An 18,528-nucleotide genomic window follows, 5' to 3' on the forward strand; every position below is an offset into this window, starting at 1 on the left:
GGAGGATGTTTCCAATATGGCTCACTCACACGGCTGTTGGCAGGAGACTTTGGTTCCTTGCCACGTGAACCACACAGCGGACTTAAGTGTCCTCATGGTACGGGAACTAGCTGATCCTAGTGCAGGCCACACAAAAGAGAGAGCAAGGAGGAAGCTGCGACGCTTTGTGTAACATCACGTCCGAAGTTGCCCTTCACCAGACTTTATTGGAGAAGGGAATGAGCCTTCAGCTTTTAAAGGAAGGAGGGTCAAAGATTTCTGGCCATATATTAAAACTATCACAGTAAATGCTATGGGTAATACCATTTCTATGCAGTAAAGAAATATTACTTCCTAGAACTCATATGGTTTCAGTTTGGCTAAGTTCTTTGCTGACAGACATTTCCAAGAGAAACTCGTGACGTTTCAGCACAAATTAAGAATTATTTAAAGTTTGTAACTTTAAAGATATGCTAAAACTTTATAACTAAGAAAACTGTGATCTAAAGTGTTTAATTTTCTTGAGGCTATAGAACTCGCTCTGAGTCCTCCAAATACCCAGTTTAATTCCTTTGGGGATTAATTATATGGTAGAATGTCAGCTCTGTATGAAGTCCAAGGTAATAATCTAAATTCACTGTAACAGTTTGTGCCTATCAAAGTAAGAAAGTTTTACAGGGGGTAAAAAGAGAGAAAAATACTACAGTCCTTGCCTAAGTAGAACAAAAATCTTCCAAACATTTAAATATAACAATTAAAACTATATTATTTGTTTATTTTATGGTTGTTTCTCAAAACCAAAATGATCAAGGGTATTGAATAGCAATAGGTATTAGTTAAGAGAGCCAGTAGATATTATCTTAAATGTTTTGACTAACAAATTAAAGCATTTAATAAAAGCAATTTTGATTTATTTTTATTCTTAATTTTGCATATCATAAAATAAAATGTACTATAGTTCTTAAAAAAATCGTTGTTCAAAACCCTAATGTAAATAAGGCATTTGAATAGAAATATTTTCAGACCTACCTCAATAAATCTTTAATTTTCTAGTACTCAAGGTTCTCAGCATGGAGAATATATGGAAAAGTACTGTTTATTAATTGAATTTTGACCCAAATAGTAAGAAAAACAGTTGTGGGAATTAAAAGTAGGCCTAGCAGAGAATGTGAGACATTTACTGAATTTCTACAAAAGACACTTAAAAATAAATCACTGTTTCATCTGGGCCATGTGGATTTTGTGTGAATCATTATCAGGAGAGCCTGCAAATAACAATCCTTTTAAAAGTATATTTGTTTCTTACCTAAAAAAATAAAGATAGAAATTTCTGAAAACCCTGAGAATTGAATGAAGTGTGCTCCTGACTCAGGGCTCATATAATGCCAATTTCCTATAAAAAAGACAGTGGTTCATAGGAAAGAGGAAAAAAGAGAACTTTCTGTTTGTTATCCAAATGCACTGAACTGATTAGTTAGCTCACTTTGGGATCACATCACTGTCTTCAGTTCCTTTACTATTTCTCTATGTCCTGTATAGGTTAATAAGCCTAACTATTCAAAAAATGTGTTATTCTTTCCTGGTACTAGATTCTACATTTTAAGTAATTGGGATGACATTAGTTTTGTGGTTTTGGGATCTTACTGTATTATAATCCTTAAAAATGGGAAATTTATTATTTTCATGTTTTAATTTTAAAACATGTTACCAAACATGTTCTTTGGTTAAGTACAGAAAATGGATCCTTGGATGAAGTTGGGCACCCAATACAAAAGTTTGGAGTTACCCCAATAGGATCCTAAGTTCTCAAAAAGAATTCACTGGACAAGTTTTTAACCCACTTCATGGAGAGCAGAAGTCACCATGAGGCCATATATTCCAAATGGAGATCAAAAAGAGTTTAAGATAATAGAGTGGCATTTTGTTAATGTTTAGAATAGATTTTTTTTTTAACTTAGTGCCAGTTTGATCATTTAAAACCCAAACTAGCTTTTTTCAGCTTAAACAATAAGTCACAGAATTGAACAATGCTTGGAGAAGGATCCAAGGAGTGGATTGAAGGAAGCAGACAATAGTGGGGTGGTTTTGATAACATGATTTCTGCAAGGATTCTTTGCTATGGAGAAGAAATGGGATCTCAGTTATCATGCAGTTGCTCTCTGGGGTCAGGTATCTATTCTAGGCTTCCTATATGCTTTCATTTTTGTTGATGTGCTCATAATCACAAACATTTTTATAAACTAAATATCCACTAAACCAATTACTTTGACCATGGTGAAAGGTATACCCCTTCTAAGTATAAACTAGCCATTTGGCATCCCTGCTGATGGATGAAAAATCCCAGGTCTGTGATAGCGAGCTCCATCTGAAGTGCCCCTTGTCAGCACCTGGCTTTGGAGAGAGCTCACTCAGTTGTGGCTTCCCAGGGGGTGCTAGTGGTAAAGAACCCACCTGCCAACTCAGGAGACGTAAGAGACTAGAGTTTGATCCCTGGGTCAGGAAGATCCCCTGGAGGAGGCCACGGCAACCCACTCCAATATTCTTGCCTGGAGAATTCCATGGACAGAGGAGCCTGGCAGGTTACAGTCCGTAGGGTCGCAAAGAGTTGGACACGACTGAGGAACTTACATGCTTTATTAATATTATATGAATTAATATGTGCCAGGTGCTTAGAAGAGTGCCTGGCACAGAGTAGGTGCTGGATAAGAGTCACCTCTTAATACGTGTTGCCTATTCCCTATGGCAGTGAGGCAGTTTACCATTTTGTCCAGCTTTTCCCAAAACACTACCCTTTCTGATCCCTACAATCATGTGACTCTTCTTGACCCACTTCTCTCTCCACCTTTCCTTTCTCAACCTCTTGCTGTCCTCCTCAGCTTCCACCTGCCTCTGTAAACACAGGTCTCTTAATGGTCCCGCTTCAAACATCTCCCCTTCTATACTCTGCCTCCCCATTTGGCTCTGCCTAGTGCTTTTAATCCAGGCCATCCCCACCCTGCCTGTTTCCTCCCTGCCTGGGTATCCACCCTGGGAAGACACGAGCACTTGTTCCTTAGAGATAGTAGTCAAAAAAGTGGTGCACATGGTCATTTCAACCCTGTCTTTTCTCTAAAACTCTGAACCATTGCTTTCTCCCACCACCTTCTATCTCCTACTCAGCCTTTGATAAATATTTGTTGAAAACATATTTAGCAGAACATTTAGTTAATGATGAAGTCAAAATGTTATCTGACTTCTAAAGTTATGTGTCAGTTTCAGTTGGCCCTCGTATGTCTACAAAGTCTCACTTTTATGGTTAATGTGCAAAATACACTTAACAAGTTTCATATAGAAAATTAGCATTGAAGCACTTCTAGCTGAAAGTTGATGATTTCAAACTTGCTATGGCTAACTATCTTTCCAATCCTTCCATCTAAATTTAAAAACAAAAATGTGTCTAACTGTTCATATTCTTAATCTTATAGTTTACAGGCTTTCATGCCTTCTCTGAGTGCATTGCTCTCCCCAAGTCTTATATTCCTTATCCTCAGTGATTCTAACCTTGTCAATATTAGCATAAGTTGAAAATGTGTCAGTGTCACAAACTTCATTTCTCAGAAGGCTCACAATTCATTGACCTATTTTGAAATGCAGTTTTCTGGGACTGAAATAGACATTAAAAGATACATCAGTGGTTCTTAAGGCGCTTTATTTTATTATCATCTGTACCCTACATAATGCCCCACAGAGAGAGAGAGGGGAGCAAGTGGAGAAATGGAATTTTTGTGCACATTCGTAGAAGAAAGAAAGGAAGAGAAGTGTACCAATTCGGGCTCCAGTAGGAAATAGAAGAAGCACTTAAAATAGGATTATATGGAGGGAAGGATCAGTTACAAAGGGACTATTTACAAAGTCATAAGGGAGGAGAAATACAAGGGTTAGTGCAATAACCAGTAGGGCATACCCCTAGCTGAGCCATGACCACCTTAAGGCCCCAAAGAGAAGTTAGCAGGACCCAGAGAGGAAAAGTCTGCAGAGTTAGCTGCTTGAGAAGAGCAATGATGACCCTGGGTAAAAGGACAGTTCAAGGCAACTGTAGGATCCACAGGAATAAATAATCCTTCCCCTTTAGAGGGGTTTAGGAATCAATTTCCAATGTGGGAGAGGGTCTCCTCCACACCAAGCAGTTCTTTAGACATCGCTGAGTATCCTTCCATTTAACTCAGCTCTGCCACTATCCACCTGGAGGTCACATCAGATCCCACGTGTTAAGGCTTCAGTCACACAGACTGCCCCCTCCTTCCACATCAGATGCCACTTGTAAGCCCAGGTGATCACCTGTGCTTCAGACCAACAAGCTGTAGACTGGAGGTTCCACTGACTCCCTCTTTGGGTTGCACTAAGCTGATATAGTGGCTTGCAGAGCTCAGAGAAACATTTTAGCTACTAGACTAGTGGTTTGTTGTGAAAGGATATAACTCAGGGACAGCCAGATGGAAGAACTGCAAAGGGGTAGGTATGGGAACACGCCCTCTCCAAGTACACCAGTCTCCTCCGATCTCCAGGTGTTCATCAACCCAGAAGCTGGCCATTTGGGTTTTCCTGGAGGCTCCTTACATAGGCGTGACTCCTGGCAATTCGCTGACCACTGGCAACTGAACTCGGTCCCCAGCTGCACTGGCAGCCAGCCCCGGTCTCTAAGAGGGGTCAAAAGTCACCTCATTAGCATAACAGAAGACACTTTTTATCACTCTCCTAACTTAGAAAATTCCAAGTGTTTTTAGGAGCCCTGTGCTAGGAAAGGGATGGAAGATCCAAAGATACATTTCTTATTATAAATAATATCACAGCCTTATATCTCATACTGGGGCTTTCCACAGGCCAAACCTACCCTAAAACCAGGGACATGGGATGCTGTTGATGGAATCCTTGTTCTCATATAAATTATTATCCAAACTGGGATGTTTTTGAGAGTTAAAGGAGCTGTTAAAATTAATTATATTAATAACTACTGGAAAAAAAAAAAAGAAACCTGCTACCCAACAATTCTATTATTATTGAAGATTTTCCTACAGTGAATAACGAGCACCACTGTAGCAGGACGGCCCCTGCTGCTCTGTACATTCTATGGCAGAGTTGCTCCACCTTTGCTTCCCCACACATTTCATGTATGCACACGTCACATGCACCTCGCCCACGTCTCCTCCTAGCTCACCAGACTCTGTATCCTGTAGGCTGCAGCAGGCACCAGAGCACAAAATGGCTTGTCCACCGAGGACGCGTACGGCAGCCACACCTGACGCTTCCATCAATCGGGAGTGAGCTGTCTCGAGCTACTTGGGTCTGATGCACATTGTTAAACCAGTGAGCAATCTCCATGCTGCTCTTGAAAGGGAGGTATGTGTTAGATTATATCTGGAAAGGGTCAGGAAAAGAGGATCACCACTAGTCATCTTTTTTTTAATTTAGTTTTTTGAATTTCCGGCTGCCCTGAGTCTCCAGTATAGTGCACAGCCTTTCTCTAATTGCAGCACACAGGCTTCTCTTATTGTGGAACACAAGCTCTAGGGTGAGCAGGCTCAGCAGTTGGCAGTGTGCGGGCCTCTCTAGCTGTGGCATGTGAGAAGTTAGTTCCCTGATTAGGGGGTGAACCTATGTCCCCTGCATTGGAAGGCGGATTTTCAACCACTGGACCACCAGGGAAGTCTCACCAGTCATCTTTCAACTATTAACCATATATTAAAGTAAGAACTTTGTTCTCTGCTCATGAATCTCACACACTATTAGATGAGACTATAGAAGTCAGAAGGGTAAACCCACTGCAACTTATTTAATACAACTGTTCACATTTCTATTCATCAAAAAATGAACATTTCAAAACTAAACCCACGTTTATAGCAATTGCACTCTTTAGTATTTACTCAATGAAATTGAAAACTTGCACACAGACATTTATAGGAGCTTTATTCATAATTGCCAAAATCTGAAAGCAACCTAGAGGTCCTTCAGTAGCTGAATGGGTAAAAAAACTAACACATTCACACAATGGAACATATCTAGTGCTAAGAAGAAATGAGCTGTCAAGCTATGAAAAGACACAGAGGAACCTTTAAGTGCACATTGCTAAGTGAAAAAAAAGCCAATCTGAAAAGGCTACATTGATTCCAACTATATGATATTCTGGCAAAGGCAAAACTATGGGAACAATAAAAACATCAGTGGTCACCAGGGGTTAGGAAGGAGAGAGGGATGAATAGAGTACAGAGGATTTACAGGGGATTTTTAGAGCAATGAAACTGTTCTCTACAATACTATAATGGTAGATACATGTCCTTATACAGGGGCTTTCCTGATGGCTCAGACGATAAAGAATCTGCCTGCAATGCGAGAGACCCAGAATTGATCCCCGGGTCGGGAAAATCCCCTGGAGAAGGAAATGGCTACCCATTCCAATATTCTTGCCTCGAGAATTCCACCAACAGAGAAGCTTGGCCTTCACAAAGAGTTAGACACAACTGAGCAGCTAACACTCACTTTTTTCCTGTCCTTATTTATTTGTCCAAACTTGTAGAATAGACCACACCTAGAGTGAACATGAATATAAACTATGAACTTTGAGTGCTAATAATGTGACGATGTAGGTCAATCCGTTGTAACAAGTGTACCATTTTGGTGGGAGTTATTGATAATAGTAAGGCTATGCAAGTGTCCAGGCAAGGGACTTAGGGGGAAATCTCTGTAGCTTCTTCTCAGTTTTGTTGTAAACCTAAAACTGCTCTAAAAATAAAGTCCATGTTTTCAGTGAAAATGACTGTCAAAGCTGGAGAAAGACTTTGTAAACCACGACAGATGATATCAGATTGCCAATCAGACACAGCTTTCTCAATGAACTTCTTTGTTCAGATGAAAGCAAACAGAAATCATTGACTGGTTAACAATATCACAGACAGGAGTCATTTCAAAAGAGTCTGTAAATAGACATGGAAACAAACCCATTTTCCAGTGTACCTACTTTCCTTTAATGTTGTCTTTCATGTCTTCAAAAAAAAAAGTGACTTTCCAACCTCTTCCTGTTGTCCATTGTGCCCACAATGGACTCTTGTATGCTCTCCTCTGAGACTGAGGGAGTTCCATCACTGAGGAACATTTTCTTGCAATTTTTATGGACATAATTATGCACTTTGAAATTTACTGTATAATATTTTGTGGGAATAAAAGGGAATGTTTTTAAAGGAAAGGAATAATTTACTCTGTCACTGATTCTTCCCATTTTTAAGAAGGCAAATAGAGAAAAATTCCTATAGAAAAAGACAGTATTCCAGACACTTCTGCATCAACATCTCTAATATTTGAAAACATACAAAATAAGCACTACCTCTAAAGACAGAAAGGACAAAATAAATGATAGCATTTTTCCCTACATGGAACCTACAAGTAGAATCTTTCAGCCTCTCATCGCTGTCCCTTGTTGTATGGGGGTGACTTTCAAAGGGCTTTTACTTTTTTAATGGTTTGTGGGACCAAGCAGAAAGAACTGTTTCCCCCTGCAGAAGTGTGGAGTCCTAACCACTGGACCGCCAGGGAATTCTTTCAAAAGGCCTTCTTGATGGTATCATCCCAATTCCAAAACACTAAGAAAAAAATAACTTACATAGATGATATATAAATACATTTCTGTATACTATATTATATATATATAATTTATTTATATATATACATTTCTGTATTATATATGTATATATATTATATATTTTTATATTAGATTATATTCTTGGGCTCCAAAATCACTGCAGATGGTGACTACAGTCATGAAATTAAAAGACTCTTTCTCCTTGGAAGGTAAACTATGACAAACCTAGACAGGGTATTAAAAAGCAGAGACATCACTTTGCCAACAAAGGTCCATATATATAGGTCCTATGGTTTTTCCTGTAGTTAGGTACAAATGTGAGAGTTGGATCATAAAAAAAGACTGAGCACTGAAGAATTGATGGTTTCGAACTGTAGATGCTGGAGAAGACTCTTGAGAGTCCTTTGGATGGCAAGGAGATCAAATGGTCAGTCCTAAAGAAAATCAACCCTGAATATTCATTAGAAGGGATGGTGCTGACGCTGAAGCTCCAATACTTTGGAGCATCAGGCCACCTGATGCGAAGAGCCGACTCATTGGAAAAGACCCTGATGCTGGGAAAGATTGAGAGCAAGAGGAGAAGGGAGTGATAGAGGGTGAGACGGTTGGATGGCATCATGGACACAATAGACATGAGTTTGGACAAACTCCGGGAGATAGTGAAGGACAGGGAAGTCTAGCGTACTGCAGTGCACGGGGTCGCAAAGAGTCGAACATACCTTAGCAACTGAACAACAACAACAATGTATATGACTTGACATATTAATAAAAATGACGTATTAAAGGGGAAAAATCCTGCTCCATTTTCACCTGAAATCATTAAGATGAACTTAGAAATCACCAAGATCAATTAGAATGTTTTAATTGTCATTTTATAAAATGGATTCAGATACAACATCCATTACTTATGTTGCTATTTATGTTAGCAGCTTCTGTGTAGTTGGTATAAATTCCTAAAAGGTATCCAGCTGAGGTCCTTCTGTAAGCGCAGAAAGCCATTCTAGCAACAGACCAAATGAATCAACGTATGTCTACAGCATTTCCGCAAGGCACATCAAAATGAGCATTTCCCCAACACGTTTCATGTCCAGAAACATAAACAGACGCACACACAGTCTAGGTTCCCACACACAGCTTTAAAAGACTTCATTAAAAGAAAGCAAGTTGTTTCCTCCCCTTTTACTAAAAAGCTTTCTCTTTAATGGCTTTTAAAAAATTCAATTGTAAAACACCTCAACAAATCAACATAAATGAAAATCTTTGCGTGTGGAGAACTACTGGAAGGTAAGGATAGCCACAGAAAAGGTTGTTGCCTATCATTTGAATATCACAGAGAAAAATAACAAAAGACCATGAATATTTTTTTTTCTCTCATTTGGAAGTTATTAGTAGACTTCCCTTTGTTCCATTGAGAAATGAGAGAAGAAAATATGAAGTTACAGCGAACCCATATGGCCAGCAGGAAAATCCTACTTAATTGCTTTATTGCCAGAAATGTTAAATCACTTCCTGAGGATACAGTTCAAATGAAACATATGGCAGCTATTAACAAAGAACCCCTAATGAATTCAAAAATATGCTTTTTATGGGAGCTTTCTCATAAGCAACAGTCATGCATATTACTTAAGCTATATATACAAATATACACTTGGTTTTTTATTCCCACAAAAATTTGATGAACACCTACTTTGTACCAGACGATACAGACAGCTTGCATGAAGTGATTTTTTTTTCCAAGCCCAGAAATGCGCTTCCCTGGTGGCTCAGTGGTAAAGAATCCGCCTGCCATGCTGGAGACCTGAGTTTGATCCCAAGTGGGAAAATCCTCTGGAGAAGGAAATGGCAGCCCACTCCAGTATTCTTACATCAAAGGCAAAAAAGAAATCTCCTGACCAGCACTTTCTCCCCAGGGGTTCAACACCCAGGAAAACCATACCATTTCTGCCTGGGTAGCACTCCAATAAGTGTGCTAATCATTGTCATTCAGCAGCCTCTGAGTGGAACTATTCTCCTGTATCTTTTTCAACTGGATCGTGAATTCAAAAAAAAAAAAAAATAAAGTTGCTGCTAATTAAGAAACAACAAATAGCTTTAATTAATTGAAAACCAGGTGTCAGCATTTTTTTAAATTTATTGCCTTTCATCCCTAGAAAATGTCATAGATCTAATCAGTGTATTCATAAACCATTTTCTAAAGAGATGGTTCTCCCTCAAATTCAAATATAAATCAGCTGAAGGATATCCAGCTGTTATTACTATGTGATTATACTTTAAAAGAAAAGTTATTAAATGTTGGGTACATTAAACTTTGACTTTCCTTTCTCCATGTGCTGATACGGCCATTGCAGTTATTTAATGGATGTGAGTTTTGGTAGCTTAAAGAATCATGCAGAGCATGGGGTGATATTCTAAAGTAACTGGCACTGTCTACATGACATATTGGATCTGGCTATTTGGAGGCTAAAATATTTTTGTTTGATAGGGCAACATGATTAATATCTTTATTAAATATTTACTTATACATGCTTGGTTACACACTTTGTAATCAAATAGAATAAAATATGGAGAAGGCCTGTCACTGGTCACCTTGGAACTGGGGTAAGACATTCAATTTGTCTAAAACACTTTAGCCATAAGAAGAGAGAGCTTATTTAGAGAATTTCTGAATGTTTCATACAGACATCCTGCACAAGTATTTTGTGGTCTAAGTCAATATCTGCCCATAGGGCCTCTGCAAACCTTTCTTCTCCTTTGTTTCAAAATACTTTGATTATTAGTGTTTTGAAATTAGTTATCTCGAAGATCAGCATGTGGGTAGTTGTGTCCTGGCTTCCATTCTATTAATGTGACCTCACAAAACTTACTATACTTTTTAAGACTTCATGGAGTTGGTCTAAGGATTGAGTGAGTTTATGCAGATAAAATCTTGAAACTGTACCTTGTGCATACTGAGAACTTAGTGTTAGCTCTTCATACACTGAGGAGCTTTCTCCATGAAAGTGAAAGTGTTAGTCCCTCAGTCATGTCTGACTCGATGTGACCTCATGGACTGTAGCCCACCAAGCCCCTCTGTCCATGGGATTCTTTAGGCAAAAATACTGGAGTGGGCAGCTATTTCCTTCTCCAGGGGATCTTCCCAAACCAGGGTTCAAACATGGGTCTCCTGGACTGCAGGCAGATTCTTTACCATCTGAGCCAATTACCTATTACCACCCTTTACAATCTTGTAATGAAAGGGTTTCTATTTTGTTTTGTTATTTATTTGCTTGAAACAAAAGACAAAATTTAATTTTAAAGCCCTTATCTCTAGTCAGGGGACAAATCTGGGGCTAGGTTTAAAATATATAGTATGGATTTAATTCCATTCTTAGACCTTTCCCAAAATAGAGACATAAGAAGTAAACAAACATTGCCAAAGCTGTAGGATGACTTTCTTGTCAAGGGAAGACAGAATTAGAGAAGTTTTTCTTGAAACAAAGAAGAAATCAGATGATCTTGCTGTAAATAAAAGGGTGCTGAGGACAGGGCTGGAAGCCTGTGCAGTCCATCTGATGCCCTGCTGTCTGGATGTGGTCCTCCACTCTGCCATTTAACAACTGGATGTTCTCCTCAGGGCTGCATCTTTGCCAGGATGCAGAGTCAGCATTCACAGCCAGAGAACAAGAAGTGAACAACTAAAGGTAGATCAAGATTAAGTCAAAATATGCTTTCATGGTAGATCAAGCTTGCCAAAACAAATCCTCCTCCATTTTTTTTATCCATAGATTTTTCCCTTATTTGAAAAACTGCATCAATCTCCAAATCCTGTAAATTCCAAAGGTGAGGTTCTCAACAATAATCAATATCTCACAAAGATATGAGTCTTGATCTTTGAGATTTCTAAAAATGGAGATTGATATTATTTCCTTAGGCTGATCTAAAATAGAGGTGCACGTGAAATTCCCTCTCTCCCTCTCTCGCTCTCTCTCATACACATGTGCAGCAAAATTAATTTCCCATTTGAGCCTATTTTCCTTCCTTCAACTCTGAAGACTTTATCCCCTAAAGAAGGGGAGAGAGACATGCTTGTAGACATCTTGTGTGGTCAGCGGTTGTGGCGTAGAAAGCGTGAAATCCCAGTGGGCCAAATAGATTTATAAAAGGCTTTCCAATAAAAGTTAATGCCCTCATGCTAACTGTATTTTATACATGAGTGGCTGAGGTGAATGGCAATCAGAAGCTCACTTCCTTAGTTTGTTTTAAGGTATCCACAAGGAGTAGAACTACACTATTCTGCCTTAAAGTCTGTTGAAGACATCTCATCCTGAACTCTAGTTTCTAAATAATAGTGATAGATAATCGTTACTAGGAATTGAACTTCTAAACCTCTCATTTCAGTAATTCGCTCATTGGACCAGTGCCCATAGTAGCAAATAGAGCGGCTGTCTTTTCCCAAGGACCTCATGTGCTTTACAGAAGCCACTACATCTGGTGCTTTCAGCAGCCCTGTGAAGTCGAGGTACTTATCCCCCTTTTATAAAGGAGGAATCTGAACCTTGAGAGGACTGGACAGAGACTTGAAAGGCTCAGATACTGACCAAACAATTAACTTTCTTTGCCTCCCAAAATAGGACAAAGAAATTGAACTATAAAAAATTCGATCCAAATTCAAAGTGTTTTTAGTTTCATTTATTGCAATACCTTTTAAGGGTGAGATGAGTCTGTCTTCAGAGAGGAAAACAATTACATGACTGATTTACAATGAGCTTAGCTGGATCTAGTGACTTTACGACAGTGCACAGCTCTCTCTTTTTTTCTTTTCAGCTGCATTGAAGTATAATTGTCAAATAAAATTTTAAGACATTTAAAGTGTGCATTGTAGTGATTTGATATATACATATCAAATCAATCATCACTTGATTGATGATTATATATATATCAAATCAGATACATCATTTGATTGATGTATACATTGTGAAGGGCTTCCCTGATGGCTCAGAGGGTAAAGAATCTGCCTGCAATGCAGGAGACATGGGAGATGCAGGCTTAATCCCTGGGTTGGGAGATCCCCTGGAGGAAGAAATGGCAACCCACTCCAGTATTCTTGCCTGGGAAATCCCATGGACGGAGGAGCCTGATGGGCTACAGTCCACGGACTCACAAAGAGTAGGACACAACTGAGTGACTAAGCACACAAAACATCCATTGTGAAAGGATTCCCTCTTTTGTTAATTAACATATCCATCACATATCTTGTCACATATTTGTCTTTTTTTGGTGAGAACATTTGAATTCTACTCTCTTAAAAAAAATCAATTGTATAATACAGTTATCAACTGTAATCCCCATGCTTTACATTAAATCCTTAGACCTTATTCATCTTACAGCTGAACATTTATACCTTTCACTAATTTTTCCCTATTTCTCCCACTCCACCAGCCCCTGGCAACCACTTTTCTACTCTCTCTGTTTCATGCTTTTTTTTTTTTTTAAGATTCCACATATTAAAAATACCATGTTGTATTTGTCTTTATTTCACTTTGCATAATGCCTTCAAGGTACATGTTATAACAGATGGTATGATTTCCTTCTTATTCAGGCCTGAATAATATTACACACACACACACACACAACCACACACACACATGCATACCACATCTTCTTTATCCATTCATTCATCAGTGGGCACTTAGGCTTTTACCATATATTGGCCATTGTAGATAATATTGCAATGCAAATGGGAGTGCAGATACCTCTGATATCCTCTTTCCTTTTCTTTAGACATATATACTCAGATGTGGGATTGTTGGATCATATATATGGAAAGTATAAAATATTTTTAACTTTTTGAGAAACCTCCATTCTATTTTTCATAATGGTTGTACCGAATTACATTCCCGCTATCAGTGCACAAGGGTTCCCTTTTCTCCACATGCTCACCTATACTAATCATCTCTTGTCTTTTTGATGATGATATTCTGTATGTGTGAGTTGATGTCTCATTGTGGCTTTGATTTGCGTGTCCCTGATGATTAGTGATGGTGAACACCTTTCATGTGCTTGTTTGCCATTTATATGCCTTCTTTGGAAAAAAAAAATGTCTATTCAGTTCCTCTTCTCTGATATTGTTAGTGTCAGGCTATATTTAATTTTTGCTTCATTTATGGGGCATCATATTCTTCCTAATAATATGATTTGCTATTTCCTTCTAATGATACCACAATTTGTGACTTTTTTTCTTTTTCAGGCGATTCCAGGTATTTCAGAGAAGGAAAAGGCTGGTAAGTTGACACTGGTTTTGTTTTCACTCCTATCTATTTTAGAATAAAATTCCATCTTTCATATGGACATTTCATTAAATATCTAAAATGCATACATCTCCTCAGTTTCTGGGCAAAAGTTATGGTTGAATTCCTAGAAAAATTAAGTTTTGCTCAAAATGCGAGGAAAAAATATGGTTTTCTAACATAACATTATATCTTGTTAGAATAAGGTGTGTAATTCTTGTGGCCTTAATTGTAAATATGATCACAACTGTTTTCTTGAGGAAAATAATCAGATGTTGTTCAGTATACTGAGGAATGGTCTTTGGAGATCTGTTGCTCCTACAGCCAGCCCTTTGTATCCACGGGTTCTGCATCCATGGACTCAACCAATCTGGGTCAAAAATATTTGAAAAAGCAAAGATTTCCAGAAAGATCCAAAAGAGAAAAACTGGAATTTGCCACAGAGGCAACTATTTACATAGCATTTACTTTGTGTTAGTTATTATAGCTAATCTGGAATGAATTTAAAGGATGTAGGAGGATGTGTGTAGGTTGTATATAAGTACTGGGCCATTTTATGTAAGAGACTTGTGCGTACGTGGACTTCGGTGTCCACCAGGGAGTCCCGGAACCAGTCCCCTGAAGCTACTGAGGGACCAAGATTATGAAGGGTTTTTAAAAATTTTAGTAGCCTGTTTAGTAGTCCTAGAAAAAGATGTGCTTGTTTAAAGATTATGTCATGCCATCAAAAATATAATTGTGAAGTGATATGGATAGTTCATTAGAGAAAAATGATAATATATTTCTGTGTTCTGTGCTATAACTATTTAACAGTATCATGGGAAGTGGATGAGGATTAATGAGAAATGCAGAAATATGAAAAATTAGACTCAGGTTGGTGGAATGGTATGCTTTTTAACAATCTGTTGATCATCCTCAATATAGTCTTACGTTTTCTGTGTAAAAAAAAAAAAAATCTTTTTAAAAAACAGATTAAAGGTGCTTTACCAAGCTTGAAGCACATCACTTAGCTCTTTGATGTGTGTAATTTTTAAAAGCCAACTTAAAAGTTTATAGAATCATCTAAAAGATGTCATGACTTCAGGTGACTTTACACTAATGCATTAGAGTTGTTCTGATAGGATTGTTTTATGGGGGATGTTGTGTCAAGTTCAGTGACTCGATTTTTGCTGCCAGATAGTTTTCACACACAAGTTTTCATAGTTTATGTCCTTCCAAGAGCTAAAGTGTTCTCCTCTGTTTAGGCTGTGTCTAGCCTCTTCTGTCTAATATGTTGAAAGGTAAACCTTCTAAATAAAAGAAAAACATGGAACTGGTATCTTGTGTCAGTTCAAGAGAAAAACTGCTCAGTTTATCATGTGTTGGTATCATGCGCTGGACTAATAATATATACTAAACAGATTCAAATTACCATTACCGAGCTCTAATACCTTCAATAATTAATATATTAGCTATCTCCTTAGAACAAAACATTAATGGTGAAGAGCGTATTTGCATCACAAAGAAAAAGGAAGTTAGCCAAAGCTGTGTTTTATCTTGTGTTGTGACATTCTATGTAATTTGCAGGATTGGCTACCATTTAAACAAAGGGTGTAACAGAGCAAAGTTGTCATCTTATTCCAGAAAATCAGCACATTCTTCCATACCCCAAGGAGAAAATTAGGATAGGAATTCTTGGCTGGAGGGGCAGGGGGAGAAAGGCTGGAAATGCCATTGCTTGAGAGACTGAAGAGGTGAAGACTTTTTCTGCCACTAAAATGATGTCAGTGTGCTAGGGAGAAGCACCTCAGTTATCAAGCTCCTCTTGAAGACATTTTTATTAAAACAAAGAGCTAATTAAACAGAAAACATACATATAATGCACACACCACTTTTTAAAAGCCATAATCCCAGATGTTTTCCTCCTCCTCAACAACAACAACAACAAAACCCTGAAATTAAGTGTCACTATTTAATTATCTCTTTGGGTCATTTTTACACTCCTGGGGCAGAAATTTTTAAAGTTGATAAATTTCATTCACAGATGATTTGTGAAAGGTCGGATGCACTAATTCGTATGTATGACCTAAGCGGACCCCCGGATGCCCCATCTCAGACGTTTAACCCAGGATGGGCTGATTTGAGCAGAACCTGGCTTTTGTGCATTAAAACATTAGAATGATTGAAATTCACTCCAGAATGGATTCTAATTTAGATTTCTTGAGAATGTACAGTATATTATAAGGAAATATAATTGGAAATACAAGAAGGAGGAAATACAATTTTGTTTGAGTACATAAATACAAGAAAGAAATGGTTTTTTAAATCAATGAATTTATATGTTAAGATAGAGGCTTATGTTTGAATATTTTATTCAGTTTGCAACAGATTTGCCAATTCAAAAGAGAGTATGATTCATTTCAAAAGGTTTTAAAGGACTATGAAAGTCTAATCAATTTCCTAAATTTCTAAAATTTATTATGCCATATTTAAAATATTTTGAGTGTTTTACATACAAATATGAATATCTTTATTCCTTTTTATGAATCTTTGTTTTTAAGCTCTGCTAGACAGAGGAGTGACAGGAAAGGCAGAGGACCTACTCAACCTTCTGGGGGTTAATTGAGCCTTTAAATAGGATTAAGCTTCATTCCCACCCCTAAGGCCTGTCATTTTTTTTTTTTGTTTGGCTAAATGAATGTAGCCTATTGTTTCTTATTAAGAAAGTCTATTTTAATCTGTGTGACCTCTCATCCAAGCCAACTGGAACCAGCTCCACCAGGCTTTGTGAAGCTCTGAACAAAATCATTTAGGGAGCATGCTATTAATAATTCTTAAGTTGCAGTTGTGTGGTTGCCCCAGTGTGGGGTCTAAGTAGCTGTCTTCTCTTCTGATCTGTGTTGCTACATAAATTCAGCCTAGTGGAATCATTCTGCTGCTTCTCTGCCATCTTGGGATGACAAAACCCTCCAAAGGAAGACTGTTGTTGTTAAACAGCATCCCATTGGTTCATTTACTCCACAAATATGTACTGAACAGCAACATGCACTAAGCATCATGTTAGGTTTTATCAAGGGAGCTGTTATGAACAAGATATGGTTCTTGCCCAGAAGGAACTCAAACTCTAGAGGAGAATATTGCATTGGGCCAGCATCCTCCTTTTCCTCTTCTCAAAGAAAAATTCTTAAGCCAAGTTATTCAGAAAGCCTCACAAGAAAAGAATCAAATAAAAATATTGTTTTCAAGAAATTCTATGTTGGAATGTGCGTTCTTCAGATCTAAGAGTCCAATACATTTTGTTTTAAAAAATCAGAATTAATCACACAAGTATCAGTATGTGTAGTTGTATCCAACACAGAATAATTTCAGTTAGCTTCCTTTATGCCACCAGAATCTGTAAAGAGTGAGCCCAAAGCCACTGGTATATTTTCCAGCACATCTGCTTCTTGCCTGTGTATCCTTGAGCAAGTTCCTTAACCTCTTCATTTTCCCATTTCTAGAGAATAAATAAAGAAGCTGCCATGTTGTAAGGCTACAATGCTTGGCACAAAGTAGGCTCTAAAAAATGGTAGCTGTGTCTTGTGATAATGAGTTGTGCTTATAACTACCACGTGTGCAAGCCAGAGAGACTAGCTATGTTACTCCTGCCCGTGTCTGCTCAGAGTTCTTGAACACTTCCTCGGGGCACCAATTAACAGCTGAGCAGCTGTCCATGTGGAAGAAAGAGATCACTTTCTCCGGAAGCCTCTGAGTCAGTTCACTCAGACAGAGGTTATCACAGTGTAGGCAGACTTGTCCATATTTTAACATCTCTAGAAATTCTTAGCTCTATTAATGTGAAATTCTCTCAAGTGAATAGATAATCTTTGATTTTTCACAAAAAGATTACTCCCTGAGAAATGTATGTCCTAGATGCTGGGGTGATTGGATCCTGTCTACTCAGCGACCCCCCTCCCTCCCTCGCCTCCTGCATATAGTCCTGTCAATACTGCCGTCCTATCATCCCATGTCCATCCTCCCTGCTGTTGTTTTAAAGCAGCCCTCCACTTTGCACTGACTTTGGAGACAGCGTCCAGAACTGGTTTCCCTGCCTTAATTTATCATTATACCGGTTCACTCTCTACACTGTCACCAAAATTATCTTTGAAGAGCATCACCTGATCATGTCGATTCCTACTTCAGCTTTTTGTTAACCTCCTTACTGATTGCATGATAAGATCAAACTTTCCTGCTTGACATCATTGGCCATTTGTAATCTGGATGCTGTGTATTGCACTGGATATGCCCATGTCACCCCTCTAGTTCACCCTCCACCCTCCTTCTCCCCAGTTCTGTGATCTGGAGGTGGACCAGTGTGGGCAGAAGCTTGGGCTGCTCTCTTTTCTGTCTTCTTGTTGCACCAGCGAGGAGCCTCAACAGGAGAGTAATGGTTGGAAGGACAGTAGGGCTGTGAGGTTGGGTCATTTATTCCCCCATCTGCCTCCCGAGGAATCACAGCTGGCATTTTCCACCCAAATTCCTCTGTTCTTTAAATCATTCTCTCCTCTGGCCTTGTGGTTCCCCTACACCTTTATCAATAGTTCTGTTATTAAACTCCCCTCAATTTACCCAGGTTGCCATCTGTTTCCTGCTAGGGGTTTCACTGATAAACCCACCAATATTTTCTCTTCTTTCTATTCCTTTGTGTTTGTTGGT

General features: G+C 38.4%; 1 protein-coding gene across 7 annotated transcripts in view; it reads left to right on the forward strand.

Annotated features, from left to right (window-relative positions):
- The window catches only part of DLC1 (DLC1 Rho GTPase activating protein), a 415,436-nt gene that overhangs the window by 199,482 nt on the left and 197,426 nt on the right, over positions 1 to 18,528 (forward strand). For all 7 annotated transcript variants that reach the window (XR_006266865.1, XM_043454523.1, XM_043454531.1 and 4 more), the window contains one exon: positions 13,815 to 13,848. Coding sequence is in view for 6 of the 7 variants with exons in the window: in XM_043454523.1 (XP_043310458.1) it covers positions 13,815 to 13,848 (34 nt within the window). In the remaining variant the exon portion in view is untranslated. The remainder of the gene's footprint in view (positions 1 to 13,814; positions 13,849 to 18,528) is intronic.

This window comes from Cervus canadensis, chromosome 31 (genome assembly GCF_019320065.1).
Source record: "Cervus canadensis isolate Bull #8, Minnesota chromosome 31, ASM1932006v1, whole genome shotgun sequence".
NCBI classification, from domain to species: Eukaryota; Metazoa; Chordata; class Mammalia; order Artiodactyla; family Cervidae; genus Cervus; species Cervus canadensis.